The 20,537-nt window shown below is 45.9% G+C and overlaps 1 protein-coding gene across 1 annotated transcript in view; it reads right to left on the bottom strand.

The window, feature by feature from the left end:
- MALRD1 (MAM and LDL receptor class A domain containing 1) overlaps positions 1 to 20,537 on the bottom strand; it is a 439,175-nt gene that overhangs the window by 20,463 nt on the left and 398,175 nt on the right. Inside the window, exons 38-39 of the mRNA XM_084860474.1 lie at positions 7,251 to 7,333; positions 7,066 to 7,162 (exon numbers count right to left, since the gene is read on the bottom strand). Coding sequence (XP_084716600.1) covers positions 7,066 to 7,162; positions 7,251 to 7,333 — 180 coding nt within the window. The remainder of the gene's footprint in view (positions 1 to 7,065; positions 7,163 to 7,250; positions 7,334 to 20,537) is intronic.

Genomic DNA, 20,537 nt, shown 5'->3' with positions numbered 1-20,537 from the left:
GGCCCTCTGTGGCTGGATGACATCAGTGGATCTGGCCACACCCACTGACACTGCCCTGACCACTTTACCTTTCTCTGTGCTGGGAGAGGCACGGGATTCCTTGCCTCCTTCAGCCCAGAGAAAGGGACTCTGCTGGGGCAACCACTCCTCCCAGTGCTGGCCAAGTCCCGGGCTTTAAGCAGTACACAGTGTGCAAAAAGACTCCAAGTACTGGCCAAGTTCCAGCTTCATGCAGTGTGCATTGTTCCCCTGGGGGCAGCATATGCTGAGTGGGCCCCTGCTCCCAGTGCTGGCCAAGTCCTCCACTGCCTGCATTCCCACCATTATCTCCAATCAGAGATAATAGCGGAGATTCCTCCAGAGATGGGGCTTAGAGCTCAAGCCCTGCACCCTGGAAGAACCCAAGACCGGCATCGGGGGTAGGCACGGTTGGGCATCTAGCAAGGGCCTACACTTCAGCGGGGTCCCACAGAGCCACCTGGAATTGCTCCTCCTCTTCACCTGCTTGTTCTCTGCCTCTTGCTCCGCACAGACAACAGTGGTGGTGACAAGGAGGAGCAGCAGGGGCCACAGCCTCCTCGCTCGTTGGCTTTCTACCTGTCAAGCAAGCAACAGAAATGATGAGAAAGAGGATGAGGAGCATTAACAGCTGGCGACAATGGTGGTGAGGAGGTAGACACACCGAGGGAGGGGACCCACTCGGGATGCCGGAGAATTCCGCTGCAGACTTAAATGAGGCCAAATTCCAAAGAATCCGACCTCTAGAGTCCGTGGCAGAGCGGGCGCACTTACCTCCGGGCCTGGAGGAGTTCCGGCAGAGTGGCTCTCCGGCTCCCTATATGACGCAATACGCTAATGGCAAATGCCATTAGCCTACCGCAGGAAAGCATATAGCTGTAAATGGCGTATTGTATGTCATCTGCAGCCGTAAAGCACTGACTTTGACCTAAATTGCAGCTGTTGCAGAGGCATCTCCTTCATGAACAGGGGGGGAAATATTGAAAGGCAAAAGGTGCCAACCAACCTATTCAGGGTAAACTGACCCCTCAGATTCTAGGGCTGTGCGCCACATCGGCCCGAAGCCCGAGTCAAAGCAGGGCACTTTGGGCCACTTCGGCCTGCCTCCAAGCCGAGGCAGAGGAAGCAGGAAGCTGCCCTACGCAAATCAGGTTGCTCTGAAGTGCTTTGTTGCTCTTCGGAGCAATCTGGAGGCCCAGCCAGCACGATGCCACCGCTGCTGCTGGCCAGCCCCCAGCTCTTTACCTGGGTCCTCCGGACATGTACCAGCAGCCATCTTGTTGTTCTGGGGGGGGGGGGAGCCATTATTCCGGAAATACAGGAAGCCGCCATTTTAAAAATGCCCCCCACATTCCCCGGAACAACAGGATGGCCGCTGATACATGTCTGGAGGGCTTAGGAGCTGGCGGTGGCAGCGGCTCCCCTGGTGGCACTGGAGGCAGACCGCCCTCAGTGTGAGCTGCTGCTGCTGGCCTAACTCAAGGCTGCACGGGCTCCTCACAAGCAAGGAACCCGTGAAGGCTTAAGCAGAGGCAGGAGTCATCCTCCAACCGGGAGCCCTCCCCTCCTTGCAAGGAAGGGAGAGAGCGCAGTTGGCGGGCAACTCCTGCCTTCATGCCTGCCCAACCTGTGCAAGGAAGGAGGCCATACAAGCCTGGCAGGTGGCTGGTGCCTCCCGCCAATCGCCTGTTCTTCTCTCCTTGCAAAGAGGGCAGGACAGGTGGTTGGTGGGCTGCGACAGGCAGCAGTGGCTCCCTCGGCAGCAGGTCCCCTGGCGGTGGCAGCTTCCCCCCTCCCACAGAACAAGGGCCCAGGTGAGGAGCTGGGGGCTGGGTGGCGTGTTGCGGGGGGGGGGAAGCATGTTTCAGATGTCCGAATCCCACTTCAGCTTCATAGGCCAAAGCGAGTTGGGGGCGGGGGGAGCTGAATCAGCCCAAGCCGAATTGGGACCACCTCGGAAGCCCTGAAGCATCTTCCAAGTTGGATCGGTGGGTCTGTGCACAGCCATATCAAATACATTCTTTTAAAAGATGTCTAAAAGGTTCCATAAATAAAACGAAAGCTCTGCTTTACCAATATGAAGCCCTATTGCAATTTGCACGCAATTTCAGTCACAGGAAAAACAACAACAGAACTTATTTATTCCATTCAGTTGATGATACATGGGTCAAGATGGACAGCAGCCTGAGTCAAGTCACGCTTTTGTTGATTGCCTTAGAATTCCTGTACCTTTATATTTCCTGCTTGATTAGGCTCTTAATATATAGCCCAGGGCCACCTAGTTCTGCACTTCATTTCCTTCTCAGTCACTTTCTGCCTCTTTATATTATTGCTAATGGGGTCTTTCTATCTCTCATCATTGTCACGCCCAACTTCATTTCATCGGACAAATGATTTTGTTGTTTTCCTCTGGATATATAAAAAAACCCATTTCACCCAGTTCCTGCATGTTCAGTCACAAACCTGTAATATGATGCATATTCATGGCAAGCTTTTGGAAGAAGACTAAAACCAGAATGAATCAAAGCTTTCTTAACTAGACGGTGATGGGACTTTTCTGACAGGGAGTGGGGGAAAATAATTCTGAAGCTATTAAAGGATTACATCTGAATGACAAAACTGATTATTAAGAGAAGAGGTACATCTTTTAATTGTCTGTGCAGTAACCACAGAACTATATCTATTTCTGCCCTCTAAGATACCATTACTCATTTATTTTTCGCTTGGGGTGGCGTACAGAAAGAGCCTTTTCTGCCCCTACTCATGTATCCTCACAACAGCCCTCTTAGGTAGATTAGGCTGAAAGAAGCTGACTGGCCTAAGGTTATCCTGAGAGCTTCATGACTGAAAGGGGATTTGAACCTAGGGGTGGTATCCAAGGTTAGTCCTACATAGAGTAGACTCATTGAAATGAATGAGACTTTAATTGTGACTAACTTAAGTCTAATTCATTTCAATGGGGCTATTCTTCACAGAACTAACATTGGATACTACCCTAGGTCTCCCCGGTCCTAGCTCAATACTCTTAACTGCTACCCTACACATAAGAACATTAGAAGAGCCATGCTGGATCAGACCAAGGGTACATCTAGTCCAGCTGTGGACACAGTGGGCCAGCCAGCTGCCCATGGGAAACCCACAAGCAGGACATGAGTGCAATAGCAGCACCCTCCCACTTAGGTTCCCCAGCAACTACTGTATGGTCTCCTTTCTCCCTTTCTCCAGAACTCATGCTCCAGTTGATTCCTGCAGCCTGTGTGAAAACCATACTATTTATTTTTCCACATTTATATCCTATCTTTCCATAAACTGTGGCTAACAACAATAAAATCCACAATTAAGAAACAGCATAGCAAAAATACGAAACCATCTAGCACTCAAATAAGAGTGCATAAAAAAAATGATGCACCCCAAAAAAGTTCTGGGAGCTACACTTATTTGATGTAACCCAGAAAGCCCTTGGTAGTACCATGAGGCTGACTACATTTTAATACATATGCACACACACAGTGCTTAGAGTATGATCAGGCTTCAAAAGGGGATGTGTACAGGGTAATGCATAGACTTGTGTGTGTGTGTTATTAAGGCTGCAGTCCTATACACACTTACCTGGAAGTAAGTCCCACTGAACCCAATGGGACTTACTTCTAAGTAGACGCAGATAGGCTTGTGCTGTAAGTTGCTGCTTTCCCCTCAATACAGCAAGCCACTGGACAGCTTGCATTATTGATCTACATGTGAAAACCTATTTCTGCATGTGGCATGGGTCCTCTGGACTGAAGTGATTTAGCTGACAGAAACTATGCACATAGAGCCAGTGTAGTGTAGTGGTGAGAGTGACGGACTGGGAGCCGGGAGATCCGGGTTCTAGTCCCCACTTGGCCATGGAAGCTCACTGGGTGACCTTGGGCCAGTCACAGACTCTCAGCCCAACCTACCTCACAGGGTTGTTGTTGTAAGGATACAACGGTGAGGAGGAGGATAATGTAAGTCGCCTTGAGTTCCTTGCGAGAGGGAGAAAGGCGGGGTATAAATGCAATAAATAAATAAATAAATAAATTTTTAAAAAATGGTTAATTCGATCCATTGTCATTGGCTCTAAGGAACCAATACAGTGTATTTGTTTTGGCTTCTTTAAGTATAGTTCAACCTTGAGATAAAATGAAACTAGGATGCTCATAAATATCTTCCTCCCACACACCATTCAGCTGAAAGTCATTATAGTGCTTTACCCTCATTCAGTCAAGGACAAGAGCAGCCAATGAAAAGGGGAAACAGGTGCTGCCTGCCAGCTATTTCATAGAATCATAGAATAGTAGGGTTGGAAGGGGCCTACAAGACCATCGAGTCCAACCCCCTGCTCAATGCAGGAATCCAAGTCAGAGCATCCCTGACAGATGGCTGTCCAGCCTCGTCTTGAACGCCTCCAGTGTGGGAGAGCCCACCACCTCCCTAGGTAATTGCTTCCATTGTCGTATTGCTCTAACAGTCAGGACGTTTTTCCTGATGTTCACCCGGAATCTGGCTTCCTGTAACTTGAGCCCAGTATTCCGTGTCCTGCATTCTGGAATGATCAAGAAGAGATCCTGGCCTTCCTCTCTGTGACAACCTTTCAAGTACTTGAAGAGCGCTATCATATTTCCCCTCAGTCTTCTCTTCTCAAGGCTAAACATGCCCAGTTCTTTCAGTTTCTCTTCATAGGGCTTTGTTTCCAGTCCCCTGATCATCTTTGTTGCCCTCCTCTGAACCCTCTCCAGTTTGTCTGCATCCTTCTTAAAGTGTGGTGCCCAGAACTGGACACAGTACTCCAGTTGAGGCCTAACCAATGCTGAGTAGAGGGGAACTAGTACTTCTCAGGATTTGGAAGCTATGCCTCTATTAATGCAGCCCAAAATAGCATTTGCCTTTTTTGCAGCCACATCACATTGTTGGCTCGTATTCAGCTTGTGATCGACAACAATTCCAAGATCCTTCTCTCTTGTAGTGTGGTTGAGCCACATATCCCCCATCCTGCAACTGTGCATGTGGTTTCTTTTTCCTAGGTGCAGAACGTGGCATTTGTCCCTATTAAATGTCATTCTGTTGTTTTCTGCCCAGCGCTCCAGTCTATCTAGATCACTTTGAGTTTTGTTTCTGTCTTCCAAAGTATTAGCTATCCCGCCCAATTTTGTGTCATCTGCAAATCTGATGAGCATTCCCTGCACCTTCTCCCCCAAGTCATTAATAAAAATGTTGAAGAGCACTGGGCCCAGGACTGAGCCCTGCGGTACCCAGATTTTCTAGTCCTTTGCTCCGAATGTAAACCTCTGCTTAAGCACCATTAAATGCAAAGCCTTCATGTTCCAACAGTTTGGGGAATTGTGCACAACACCTTTATCGCTGTGCCAACCCGAAGCCATGGAGTTGCTCCTGTATCTGCCTTTCATGCTGGCACTGCCACATCCTTCTGCCAAGCCTCTGGGTTGGCTGGCATTGAGTTATACCATCCCTTCCAGTCATGCAAAGGCCTTTTCCAGATGACTGACTGAAGTGTTGACATTTCATACACGCGCAAAAAGGCAAACATGTAACACTTTTTTTGGGAAGCCGCACCCTTGCCAGGTGTTCTGAGAAATCTTTTTCATTGGAAGTGGCAGATCTCTATGAAATTTTAGTCTGATGTAAAATGGCGGCTCAATCTCTCCACCAACAACTATGTTGTGTTTCTTCCAAACACATACTTGAAGGTCAGGAACGTGCAGGTCACCCCATTCATGCTGTCTGAAACACATCCCCTGATATGTAGGCTGAATTCGCACAAAACGGTAAGCCAGAATTGCTGAGAATTCTGGCTTATTGGTCATGCTGCCTGATCACTCCCACTTGGCTCCTCCTGCAAATGGGAGCAGCTACAGTAAACAGGAACTTACCAGCCATAGAAAGCTTAGCATTGTGTCTACTCTACACCCAGACCCTGGCTTGTCATTTTTCTAACAAGCCAGGATCTGGAAGTCAACTGCTGGCTTGAAACTCTTGCTTGTTACTGTGACATGTTAGAGGAGAGGCAAGCCAGGGCATAACACTAAGCTTTCCATGGCTGATAAGTTCCTGACTATTCTAGCCACCACAGCTTGAAGGAGGAGCCAAGAGGGAGTGATTAGGCAATGTGCACAAACACACTTGCTTGTTTCCAATAAGCCAGAATACTCAGCTATTCTGCATTACCATTTTGTGTGAATGCTGTGATTTCCTGGGTAATGTAGCTCACAGAAACTCAATTCCCTAGTTTCTATTGCCCCCTGACACCCCCCCCCCCATAAGTAGTGATGGGAAAGAAATTCATTTGTTTTGCATTTAATATGAACCAACCTAATTCGTACTTTCTGAACTAACATGCAAATTGGGAAACAATTATCCTTCAGTTTTTGCACTTCTCTTGACTTTTGAGATGCAGTTCTCTGATTTAAAGAATACACACAAAAATCTGTAGCTTTGGGGAAATTGCACACATTTATGCACACATTAGGAGATATTTCTCCTAATGTATGCATTTCCCCTAGTGTATGCATTTTTGGTATGCATTTCCCCTCATGTATGCATTAGGGGAAATGCATACCTTAAAAAAGGTTTAATTTTTAAATAAAGTTTAACATTAAAAATATAGTTTATACTCAAGTCTGCTCTCAAAGGTGTAAGGCCCTAGTAGAGGTATCCATGGAAGCTGGCATTAATTGGCCTTTGAAAAGGTTGTTCAAAAAGCCACAGTTACTCCCTAACACCCCTCCTATAAACACATTTAATTAATGGTGATGGATTTCTATGAAAACCAGCTCTATAATGTCATCCAAACCACAAGTTTGCTTAGGCAATCAAGTTGCGACGTACTCTCTTTTGAGTCTTATATCTACTTAAAGTCATCTATGGTTGAAAAAACGTTGTGTTGCTCTTGTCAATAAACAGCCCAAGGTGAGATTTAAAAGCTGAACCAAGAAAATGGGCTGTATTCCCCTTGCTTTGTTCCACTCCAAGGCCTGATTTTCTTTGTACGCAATGAAAGGCTTCACTTACGTTCTTGGCAATTTCCTCTTTGAAAGGATGCATGTAACGGCAACCACAGCTTCAATCAACAGGAAAGTTAATCCAATACCCAGCCCAATCCAAGCATCTGCAGAGACAAGCGAGTGAGTGAGATAAATAAGCAAACATTTCCACAAAATCTCCTGAAGTAATTTTATTGATTTCACTGGACCCACCATTTTGTAGAGAACCAGAAGATGGTGTCAAAGGAGGCTTGGCTTTCCTGTGGCAGCGGTTTCCCTTCCACTCTTTTCCACATCTGATGACAAGGGGGGAAAATGTGGTGAGACATGGGAAAATGAATTTTCTAAATATCTAACTACCAGTCTACAACATCCAGAGTATAATGTGGCACAAGCAGAACTAGAACTTATATAACATGAGGAATATGTTCAATAGTGCAACAGAGAAGAATCCAAATTGTGTTGATGTTCATTTAACGGAGTGCGTAAGGTTGGCTTGGAATCCAGCACAAGAATTAGGGCCAACCTCTTAAATATCCCCAACAAATTGGAAGGGTTGGAAAGCAGCACACAGCGGTATCTATCTCCATAGCCAGATCCATGGAACAGTGACACCACCATCCTACACAAAAACACATCTTCTTACCAGTCCTCTTACCATTTTCTTGGAGGAGAACATGAAACATTTCTTGGAGGAGAGAAAGGAGATTATTGAAAAGAACAAATCTTGTTTTCGTTTTATAGTTTTGTTTTGTTTTACATCTTCCCATATACAGTTTTTCATCAAATCCTCCCCAGAAAGCTCTACCCAGCATTTTGCTTTTATTTATTTATTTTTACTACTGTTCCCACCCCACCTTCTATTTTATCAGCAGCTCTTACACTGCCTTATCTGCTGTTTAAGAATAGAGACAAAATAGATACTAAGCCTGGATACTTACAGTAAAGAATTTCAAGGCAGCCTGTGCAGAATTATTTTCCTTTGGATAAGACTTATGATGCTTTTATAATAATCAGTTCACTAACAGGTTGAGCATGACCAGGCTGATGACAAAACCAGCCCAGCCTCAGAATCAGACAAGACCTTGGAGGAGGAGGACACCTGCATCATCGGCCCCTGCACATACTGGGATGGAGGGGAAGTCAGCAGACACTGACAGTCAGACTCAGGCGGCTATGCTGGAAGATGCCCCACCCAAGGCTGTGACCAATCAGGATGCATAAGATCCTCAGACTCTGCAGACGATTCAGGTGGTGCATTTTCTGTGGTGGCAGACTTGGGCAGTCTGTCAGAGTATGCTAACTCCCCATTCTCCCAGTATATGCTAGAGGGAGCTGGTTGTAGGGTCCTCCTTTGAAGTCTCGTATATTTCAGGGCCCAGGCATGGCTTGGTCCTGGCAGAAAACACACAGGCAATGCTAACCCCGAAGGAACGTTAGTATCCTCTAAAATGGTTTGTGCCAGGCAAATCTAAACTTCCTTGTTCTCCTTGCATACATTCTGCACAGAAAAAAACACCCTGATGTTAAATCACTACAGCTCATGAATAACTGTATTCCAGATATCTAACCAATTTTCTGTTAGTATCCATTACATAGGAACAGCCATGTGGAATCAGACCAAGGGACTATCTGGTCTAGCATTCTGTTTACACAGTGGCCAACCAGATGTCTATGGGCAGCCCACATACAAGCCATGGGTTTAATAGCACCGTTCCACTCATGTTCCCCAGCAACTGGGGAGGCACACTGCCTCCAATACTGGAGACAATAGATAGCCATCAGGACTAGTAGCCATTGATAGTCTTTTCCTCCATGAATTTGTGTAATCCCATTTTCAAGCCATCCAAGTTGGTGGCCACTGTCACTACATCTCACGGTAGCAAATTCTCTAGTTTATGTGCTGTGCGAAGAAATACTTCCTTTAGCTGTCCAGAATCACTCACCAATCAGCTTCATGAATTGACCCCCTGGTTCTAGTATTATGAGAGAGGGACAAAAATGTCTCCCTATCCACTTTCTCTACACCATGCATAATTTTCTACACCACTATCATGTGTCCTCTCACTTGCCCTCTTCCTCAACTAACCAGTCCCAAACATTATAACCTTTCTTCATAGGGGAGTTGCTCCAGCCCTTTGATCATTTCCCTTTTCTGCACTCTTTCCAACACTACTAAATGCTGACTGCATTGACAGCTACCATGAGTTCAGTAGCTGGCAAGGATGCAAGGATGTCCTATTCCCTAGAAACCCTCACCCGGCTGTGGAGGGCTTGGCTGTGAGTGAAACACATTCTGCAGGTGCTCAAAGGCACTTTATCCAGGAGTTATAGGAATGAGACCTAACATTGCATATATTGCAGCTAAGCTCTGTCCCAAAATTCTGACCCCTTCTCCAGCCTGGGGTCTACAGAGGTATTTTGGCCAGGTACAGGAAAGATACAGGTCAGGCAGCAAATAGTCAGGGCCACAGACAGGGCCAGCCCAAAATATTCTGCTGCCTGAGCAAAAAACAAGATGGTGCCCCCTCCCACCCCACCCCACCCCACCACCATTCCACATACAGAAGTCAACTGGACTGGCAAGTGAATCCTGCTTCAACACTGGCAAATGAATCTTACTTCAACACTGGCAATGAGACAGTGTCCACCAGCACCCCTGAGGGCAGGAGGCTAGCTTAGTTATTTTGCTACCTCTGGGGTGCTGGCTCAGGAGGATGGCAGCACCCAGGGGAGCTGAAGATAAATGGCTGGGGTGGGGGATGCTGCCATCCCTCGGCTTCTGACACCTGAAGTGGCCACCTTGCTCTGCTTAATGTAGGGCCAGTCCTCCCATGTATTCCGCCTTCTCTCATGCCTGAATCGGCACATCTTGGGATCTTGCTAGGGGGATTCTAAGGAGGAAGCCACTGCTGCTGTGTATAAAAAAGAGGGGCAATATATAGTTTTCATTTCCTCAGTCCTGAAGCAGCTGGCCTGCTAACCCATGCAGTGCTCAGGAAAGCCTTCTCTGACTTGGATTCACTGCTGGAGGCTTCTGGGGACAGGATTGTGTTATTTTTTAGGAAATCTCAAGCCAGACTGAGCCCAGGGTGCACATTAATTGGGACAATTGTGTGGAGTCAGAGAAGGACTCTGAGGTTTCCCACTTCTGTGCAGAAGTATGTTAATTGTATTGCCAATTATTTCCCCAAGTGGTTATCTTTCTATAGAAAAGACAGATTTTGGTGCAACGCCAAAGTGGTTAGTGTACAGCCAGATGATTAAAAACAAAATATGGAAGAGGATTCCATTATCATGTAACTCTTCTCAAAGTAAAGGAAGAATTTATTAGAATGCAGAAAATGTGGATGCACAGATTAAAGACTAAGCAAGAAGTAAACAAAAGTTGCAATTCTGGAAATTGGCAAGAGGAGGAACGAAACAGGATCTCGGGAGATTGGGTGGAACAGTGATGAAATCAGGGAAAGAATTACAGAGACTGCTGAAAGGGAGAGGGAAGATGCAGAAGATCAACATTTTTTTTAAGGGAGAAAAGAGAAATCTGTGATTAAAAAAAAAAAACTGTGATGGAAAACCAACATCATTACTGTTATGGATAAATGACCCAAATGGGCAGGAGATTTGCGGTGGTCAGCCTTGAATTTGCAAAAAGTCAAATCGGCAACTGGATATACAAGCCGCTGTGATGCAGTCTAGATTCATTCAGGTCTGCATCACAGCACTGCCTGCTTTTAGATGCAGCGCATGAGCCCCATTTAAGCGAACTGCAGATAATATCGTTACGTGTCCCCCACTTCTGCAAGCAGTGAGAAGTTCCGGGGGCAGCACTATTCAGTTTTGGCTTCCTTTGGAGGAGAAAGCACTGGAGACAGATGGCATCTTTGTGATATCTGGTTTATTTTAGAAATGGAGCATTGGTGGGGGCTAGGAACATGGGTGCTCCTACTAGGTAAGAGATCCACGAGCTCACATCAGATCTCCAGAGAGAGGTATCCTACAGCCAAAGATGCTTCTAACCTTCAGCTCCCATTCTGCTTTTATCTCTGCCCCTCCCTGTCCCCAAATGGCTTCCTTTGTTCCTGCACACATATACCGACACAAGCTCACCCTACATCAGCTGCTCCCCTTAGTTGGAGATGAGATGTGTCACCTTCAAAGCTCTGATAGTCTGACCCATTCAAACAGGGGACCATGTGTCCTATTGTCAGAGGCCGTGCTCTATTTGAAGGGCTGTCTGGTCCAAGTCCAATTAAAGATAAAGAACTATAAGAAGGGAGAGCAGGAGCCTTGAAGCTGCCCATCAAGAGTTTGCAACTGGACAGTAGATTGAGCAGGCAGACAGGTCACCTAGTCAATCTTCCCCACTATGGTGAGATGTATTTTTATTTAAAATATAGCAATTATTTCTAAATTTACATTTATATGTATGAATTAGCATATGCAAATCTGTATCAATTTTTGGCAATGCGTTTCCTCTTTCTTGGCAATGAGCAAGTGGCCACCCTACATTCAAAACATTCTAGAGAGATTTCTGTATCAACAGCTTGCTTCCATAAAGAGGTGGCTGGCCTTCCTGGGCCATCCATTCAGAAATATTAACATTCTTTTGCCATATCCCAGATTCTGATCAGGGTCAGGCATTTCTGTTGGGACAAACAAACCATAGTGATATCCTGCCCTCCGCCCAGCAATCAGACTGCATGCCCGCAACACTGTGTCTCCAATGTGCCACTATGATCCCCATCTCCAATGCAAGAATTGCCTATCTACTTTGCAAAGAAGTGTTCCAAACATCCCAGAGTAAAGGAAGGTGGAAAGAAAAGAAAGGGACAGGTTTCACACAGGTTTCAGGTGAAACCTGAGTTATCAAGCCTGCCTCATCACAAGAGCCAGGATCCCAGCAGAGAACAAGCCAAACTATATACATGACAGTCTAAAGGGGCTTGGGAACACAATAAAACAGACTCTCAGTTGATTCGCATCTCTCCCATTAACTCCCCAATTAGCTTCATGCAAGTCACTCTCTCTTTGCTCACCTGCAATCTGGGAACAATAATAACGACCTATGTGACAAGGTTAGTCTCTCTTAGGATGGCCAGGTGACCTACTTTACAGAGGACAGTTCTCTGTTTTGGAGATCCTCTGTTTGAAGGGGTTCTCTGTTTAGAGAGGTTCCAGTCCAAGTCTGGTTCAAAGTCAGAGGACCATAAGTCATTAGAGCAGCAAGGCCCATCAACAGTTATCACCTGGACAGCAGACTGGGCAGTCACACAAGTTACTGCATCAGTGTTCTCCACAAAGCTGAGATGTCTTGTGTTTCCATTTTAATAATAGTTACCATTTCTAAATTTGCACCTATACATATAAGTTTGCATATGCAAATATTATGCAAATTGGTTACTCTGCTTGTGGTCATCCATATGCAGGAATATTTGTCAAGCTGTGGTGTCGATAAACATAGTTCTTTAGCAGTCAGATCAACAACTACTTCTCTCCCTTTGCCGCGAATGGTCTGTATTTAACAACCCTTGAATCAGGAAGGAAAATGAGTTGCTTTCTCCCAACCAGATTCCTGCTATTGTGTTCAGTGTGTTGCTAGCAGCCTGATAGTTTACAAATAATATTGTGGAATAAAGACCTTCCAGGGAAGTGATAAAAAATGTTCCCTCTATGGAATTTGCTAATTCTACACTAAGAGGAGAAGGAAAGATTCCCTAATAAGCCTCCCTGCCAAAAGTCCAATTTATTTTGAAGACAGGCAATTGTCAGAAGTTACCAAGGAAATCCCTTAGGCCACACAGCTCTAAAATTTCCACATTAAATACAAGCAATTAATTTGCCAGGGCTAATTGCTTCATGACTAACTAGCAGGAGCACATTTTTGGAACTGTGCTTTATTATAAAAATGCCATCCACTTGCAATCTGAAGCAGAGAGATAACCGTTTCCATACACACAACATTTCTATATCCAGACAAGGCGCATCCTTTTCCTGACAGCATATGGAAGATGAGAGATAAACTAGCCAATGGAATGTCCCTGTTATCGTCCATATCCTTATACATCCAACTGCCAAAATGTACTCTACATGTTGAAAGGCACAGTCACATGGAAAGAGAAACCGCTGGCTCATCTAGTTTGGCCCTCGGCTCACATGGGCAAATACAGGAGAGTAAGGTAAATTGCCTCACCACAGACATGTGACTGCAAAAGAGGACATTTCTTTCTTTTTTTTATCCATAAAAATTTGATTTTATTTTGAAATAAAGTTTTGAAAAATGGAAGCCCTTTCATGGGGGAAGAACACTTTCAGGAAATTGGAGGGCAGACCTTGGCACAGCACTACCTCCATCTCTTCCCTGGAACTAGACACAACACTGCCCCCCCCCTCACACCTGCATTGTGAAAGATGCAAAATGGGGCCAAACAGTTGATCCTGTTGCCACTAAAAAAACACCTCTTAGGAAAGGAGAGAGACACTGTTCTCCCAATGGTGAGTCCTACCTCTGAGAAACTGTTGTGATTTTCTGCTCCCCCTGCAGAAATTTGGTGACATTGTCCTCCCAGTTTCTCTGCCCCAAAATAGGAAGTAGAATTTCAAGAGGCCATTTGTGCATAGCTCTAGTAGAAGCTCACTATCTAATGAAAAAATGAAAGTCCAAGTTATACAGCATATATAAAGGGCGGTGGCGGCGGCGGCGGGGGTGTGTGTGTTAGAATAAATACAGGCAACTCTACTAGACTAGATTAAACAAATTTGCATTTGAAAATATACCCATTTATATCATGTTATAGACTGCACATGGATGCCATCCAAACTTGATAGGTGTAAGGTTATCCATGCTCTGGTGACAGCTATAATGTGCTATATGTGGGGTTGCCTTTGAAGACTGTTCAGAAACTGCAGTTAGTATGGAATGCAACTGCTAGATTACAAACTGGGACTAAGGACTATTATCATAGGACACCTGTGCTATGCCAACTCCACTGACTCCCAGTCCATTTCTGGGCCCAAATCAAAATGGTTGTTTTTATCTTTAAAACTCTTCGTGGCTTAGTACCATAGCACCTTAAGGACTGCATGTTTACTTATGTACCTACTCATACATTAAGATCTTCAATAGATGGCCTCCTGAGGGTGCCTTTGCCATCTGAAGTGATGTAGTGGCCACCAGAGAAGGGGCCCTCTTGGTGGTGGTGCCCCAGTTATGAAACTCTCTCCCCAGAGAGGTTCACCTAGTGCTTACTTTCAGGGCCAGGTGAAGATGTTTTTATTTTCCTGAACTTCTTACATGCAATTTTAGTCTGGCTGACTGTTGTGTGCTGCTTCTATAATTTTGTGAACTTTAGCTTTTTTTAATTTACATTTTAATTGGTTTGTTTCTTTGTGTAAACCACCTTAGGAATATGACTGAAGGCCAGAATAAAATACTTACAATAGTAAAATAAAAATAGGGAACAGTTAGAGACAGGATTTACAGTGTGGCAGTGAAGAAGCTCCATACCTTATCAAAGAGCTTTTGAGATACTAATTTCAAGATATTATTTTCTCTATAGTTCTGATGCATTATTTTCTTGGCCATGGCCCCGTCTACACGGGGCTTTTACCCTGGTTCTATTCCACCCCCAAGTAGACATGGCGGAGAATTCCGCCACGGATCTCGGTGAGGCCAAATGCCAGTGCATTTGGCCCCCCGAAATCCGTGGTGGAACGAAGCCCCCCCCCCCCGCGAAATGGGCCTGGAATGGAGCCTACCTTGGTTGGCCGTTCCGGTGCTCCTTGAATGGCGGCCGCGTCTGCAGCCGCCATTCGCGCGTCTTTCAAATGGCCTTGATAGGCTACGTAAATACTTATGTAGCCTATCATCACTAACGCAGGGATGCCATTTGCATCCCTGCGGAGGCTGTGATAGGCTACATAAATATTTACATAAATATTTACGGCCAGGCCGCAGAGCTGCCGGCTAGGCCAACCCACAGTGGGGCCTCCAGCCGCTGCCGGGCTGGTGCGGACGCAAATAGCGTTCTGTGTAGGGGATGCCATTTGCGTCCCTACACCAGACCTTGATAGGCTACGTAAATATTTACGTAGCCTATCACAGCAAAAAAAGGGAACGCAGATGGCAGCCGCCATAGCCGCTGCCATTTGCGTTTCCTTTTTTTTTGCCGTGATAGGCTACGTAAATATTTATGTAGCCTATCAAGGGCTGGCGTAGGACGCAAATGGCGTCCCCTACACAGAATGCCATTTGTGTCCGCACCAGCCCGGCAGCGGCTGGAGGCCCCACTGCGGGTTGGCCTGGCCGGCGGCTCTGTGGCCTGGCCATGGAGCGGAGCCAGCCGGACAGGATTTTGTTCACAGTCTGGACAGGATTTTGTGCCAGATTTTCCTGTCACAGCAGCTTCAGTGCAGTTCAGGAGTCCGTGTGACCTCAGCTGTCTTTGGCATGGGCTGGTGGAAGCAGCGCTGATTGGCAGAAGGGAAAACTCTGTGAGGTGTGGGCATGGGGAGAGCAGAGGGGTAAACAAGTCTACCCGGAAATAACTCATTGCCTTCAATTCCACTTTGCTGAGTATAGGAGCAGCCCTGCTATTTTGAAACTGCACTGTTGCGAACGTGGGCTCAGTCGCTGCCTCTCACTTTAAATATTGATTGAGCATGGGAGTGGGGAGGGGAGCCAGTTCTGCAGCTTTGAAACTGCGCAGCTACGAAGGACCACAGATAAGAAACGGTGGACGCCTGTTGATTCGAACCTGCATAGCTAAGACAGGGTGGATGCCGGGGTGGATGATTTTCATGAACAAGTACTCAGAAGCACTTCATTGAGCCTGTGTGTGGGTGTGTGTGTGTGGGGGGAGCCTGTTGATTGAGCAGTTAATTTACATCAAAGACAACATGCTAGTCACTCACTGATTGGGCAGTTAATTTTAGGGATGTATGAAACACTTACCTGGTTTCATCCAGGGACATCCGCGGTGGGGGGGAGGTGCTCCATCCCTCCCCCTGAAATTCTCCCTGGCCGGCTCTGCTCCGCGGCGACTCTGCGGAGCCACCAGCCAGGGCTGCCTGCAGCAGGACATCCGGCCACTGGGCTGCGCAGGGACGCAAATGGCAGCCGCCATAGCCGCCGCCATTTGCGTCTCTGTCTTTCGCCGTAATAGGCTACGTATATATAGCCTATCACGGCATAAAAAAGGGAATACAAATGGCAGCGGCTTCGGCAGCTGCCATTTGCGTTCCTGTTTTTTTGCCATGATAGGCTACGTAAATATTTACGTCTTTTGCCGTGATAGGCTACGTAAATATTTATGTAGCCGATCACAGCCTCCGCAGGGATGCAAATGACACCAGGCAGGTGCTCCGTTTCGCGTTCCTTTTGCGGGGTGGGGGGCTTCGTTCTGCCACGGATTTTGGGGGGCCGAATGCACTGGCATTCGGCCTCATTGAGATCCGTGGCGGAATTCTCCAACATCCCTAGTTAATTTACATGAAAGACAACATGCTAGTTGCTCTCCCTCCTCACTGGCTTTGCGCTCTCGGCTGTCAGTGCCTCTTACATTCCTGCTCATTCTGCTCAGTCCCTGGGCAGGGGCAGATGCCTGCCTGCCCGCCCGCCTCATAAATGTGTGTGTGTATGTGGGTTTGTCATGAATGTCTACTTGTAAGCCGGTCCTCCGTTGCACTTCGCTGAACATGGGTGAGGGAAGCCTCCATTCATTGGCTGCCCTGCACCTATGCAATTGCTGACGTTCATTTTTACTTGTGCAGGACTCGCCCACTCCACCCCATCTAATGTGGCTTCAGTTCCCATTTGCCTTGCAAGAGTGTGGGAATACAGCACTGTGTGCACCAGGGAAAGAGCTAATTATTCATTTCTGGGAAAATGCAGATTTTGCCCAAATCACTTCACAAAGCATTTCCATTCAGATCGGCCCCATATAACTTGGTAAAGCTCTGAATTCCCCAGAATATATGTTTCCGAAAGTTGCAGCAAGTCCCTTAAAACTGCAGCTTTTGTTTAAACAGTACAAATGCAATAGGGATAAAAAAAAAATTGCATATGACTGCAGTAATCAGTGCCGATAAAATTGCCTTTTTAAAAGTAATGGCTGCTTGAAGAAGTTTTAAGAATTAATGGCAGTGATTACATTTGAATGAAGTGAGTCCTTTAATTAACACTGGAAGGGCTTTCAAACAATCACAGGACTGTTCAAGACTGCTCCTTAGAAGTGTAGGGGGAGTGCTTAGTTTGAAGAATAAGCATGAACCACTGAGAATTTGACAATCAGAAATGTAAAATTACCTTAGGCTGACCTGATCATGAACCTGTTATTATCAGAGGCAGGACCTTTCCAGATAGCCTTAATGTAGAGGGCTGTAGTACTATTAAGCCAGTCCCTAGTGTCGTGCTTACATGTAAACTACATGTCAACTATTCAGATGGCGCACTAATTTTAAAAAATCAGGTGTGGGCAGCTTTTTTCTGCTGATGGCCACATTCCCTCATTGGTAATCTGTCAGGGGCCACATGTCAGTGGTAAGCAGGACCAAAACCAGCGATGGTCAGGGTGAAAGGTGGGTGGATTACCCCCTTTCTCTTTCTGCCCCTCCCTCTTCTTTATATTTTTGCCACCCCCTTTTCTCTTGCCCTCTTCATTCCTATGCAGCAGGCTGCCAGAGAAGGGACAGATTGCTCTTGCCAGAGGTCAGAACTGATGGCATGCAGAGCGCTTTTGAATGGAGTCTGAGGGGCATGTGCAATTAGACCAAAGGCTACAGGTTGACCACCCATTTTAAAGGGTTGTCTGAAGCTACCCGTTAGTACAGGGGAGGGGAACCTGAGGCCTGGAGGCCAAATCCAGGCCTCATGGGTTCCCAGTCAGGACCTCTGGACTTACCCAGACAGCCTCGCTCCCTTCCCCCCAACAACCAATTGTTTGGTGGTTTCCTAGCTTCTGTGCAGTGTTTGCCCCATTCTAAAAGGTTGAAATGCCTCTCCTAAGGCTTCATTACTGTCAGGAAGAGCTTTAAGATACAACATACTGAGGTGGGTTTGTTTTTTTTTGTATTTTTGGTCCCTCCCTCTTTTGCCTTTGGCCCTCCCCCTTTTCCTTTAGTCCTGCCCACCACTGGAAAGTGGCCCCCAGGAGCTTCTCCAAAATGTAATTGGGCCCTCAGGCTAAAAGAAGTCCCCCACCCTTGCTTTAGTCCATCTGATTGCTTTGTCTGCTCCCAGTATAATCCTACCAGTTTGATTCCTTTCCCGCCCCCGCCCCGCCGCACTCCTCTATTTTACCATCTCTGCTCTGGGAGATTCATTTATATCTCATGCCAAATTCATGTTATGAAAAATCTGTAAACATTAAGTTAGTGAGCAAGTGGGAGGTGGACACTTCTTTTGATTGTCCCCAGATGAACTCAGACCCAGCCAGCCAGCCAGCCACTCTATCCTGGTCAGCTGGACCTGTGATTACTGATTTTAATATAATCAATACAAGTGTTTTCTTGGGCTGATCCAGTGCCAAAACCTTGTATCTCATTAGTGGTTTCAGCTGTAAGACATCACAGTAATTTTACTTTAGATACATCAAAAGGTTGTGGTTCCTGAGGTTTTTCAAGTTAATTGGAATCAGTTGAATGGAAAGTAGGAGCTGCTATAATAGCATTGGGTTCCCAGTCATCAAGCCTCTGTTACAGGGGTGGGGAACCTCTGAATTCATTTTCAGAGAGACTCTTGGGGGCTGCAATTCCAGTGGTGGGCAGGGTCAAAGCAAAAAGGGGTGGGGAGAGGAAAGGGGGGGTGGCCATCTGGGGAACTCCAGGGGGCTAGATTAGGATCCCAAGAGGGCCAAAGCTGGCCCATGGGCCTGAGGTTCCCCATGCCTGCTCGATTGCCTGCAAAGGTATCAGACAGCAGATAGGGATGTGGTGTGGTGTGGCATTACTGAGACACCATTTGTCATAACTGCATGCTGGTATGCCCCAAAGCAGAAAATGACCATTAATCCCAGTCAAAGGATGCTGCGTATCTGCTTCCCACTGTTTGTTACCTTCTGAATATCTTTTTCTTGAATGAATCTGCAAAGCCTTGATAAAATGTAACAGTCAGTTGTTTTATAGGCTTGAACAATGATGGTATTTCATTGTATGTATTGTGTCACACATCTCCTAAAAAAAAATTATGTGATAAAATTCTATGCTTCTTCCCTTATTTTATTTTATTTTTTTAAATCTCAGTGTGGTATTCTTATCAGCTGAAATAGCCTGTTTCAATTGGAACTTGCCAACTTAGGACATTACTCCTGCCAGGTGGATTGCAGTACATATTGGAGAGAATAAATCATTTTGTCATTCCCAGGGAACGGAAATTCATCTCCTCCCACAGGAGACAACATTACACAATGATGTCTGAGGCGGCTCCTTTGCATTGGGCAAAACCGGTGCAGAAGGAAGTTGCACATTCCATCCATAATTATGGGATGCCTTTTCTTTTAGAATTTGCATTTTACATTTTAAAAAGGTGGTAAAATTGTTGAAAGAATGGGGAATACCTTTTAAAGTTTCTTCCTTACATCAGAATAAAACATGCACAGCATAATCCCATGCATGCTGACTTGCACATGAGTCCCATTTAATTTGATGAGGCTGACTCCCAACCAAGTGTGTATAGTGTTACAGTCTCAGCCCATCCTCCTCTTACCAGCTAACCGTAGTGGTAACATTCTATTCCTGAAGATTGTTAGCTGGTAAGAGGATCCCTTTATTTACCCTGTCTTTCCCCAACTATTAACTGACTACGGGCGGAATCCTATGCATGTTGAGACAGAAAAAAGTCCTACAACTCCTAGCATGGCTGGCTGGAGAATGCTGGGAGTTGTAGGATGTTTTTCTGTCTGAACATACATAGGATTGCTCCCTAAAGCCAATGCACATACACTTTTATCTACTCTCACATCAAATGTCCAAAGGGCCAACTTTTTAATAGATCTATCTGTGAGTTTAAAATGCAGATTGATGGTTTTCTTGGGGGAGCTATTATTATCTCCCCTGCCCCCAAAGCAGGTGTATGCACTCTTTAGGTTATAGCTATGGTACTCAAGGGATAGTAAATTCACAGGATCATTCTGTAGGAACCACATGTTAGATATCAACATACATTCCCCACTTGTGATCAGCTGAATCACTTCACTCAATGTTATTCTGGCAGATTGAGGTTTGGAACTTTATCAAATGCCCATTGTGCTTTTTCACAGAAGTGGCCATTTATAAATGCTGAAATATTCCAGGGGGGATCTCCATGGTGACGGGTTTAGTTCACTCTCCATTTTGTTGCAGTTTTTACTGGAGTTGAATCTGCTCCATCTGCGGACACATGGGGGTCAAAAACCCAGATTATCCCAAACCCAGATTATCTCTCGGCAGGTCACATGCAGTTTACTGCAAATTATTTGGGAGGCTACTGGGTGGAATCTTGTCCACCTCATCATTTAGAGAGCT

The sequence above is a fragment of the Heloderma suspectum genome, chromosome 5 (assembly GCF_057233095.1).
Source record: "Heloderma suspectum isolate Gila_16-S chromosome 5, 16-S_ref, whole genome shotgun sequence".
Taxonomy (NCBI): domain Eukaryota; kingdom Metazoa; phylum Chordata; class Lepidosauria; order Squamata; family Helodermatidae; genus Heloderma; species Heloderma suspectum.
The sequence above is the reverse complement of the archived record's forward strand: the minus strand, read 5'-3'. Positions and strand labels throughout refer to the sequence as shown.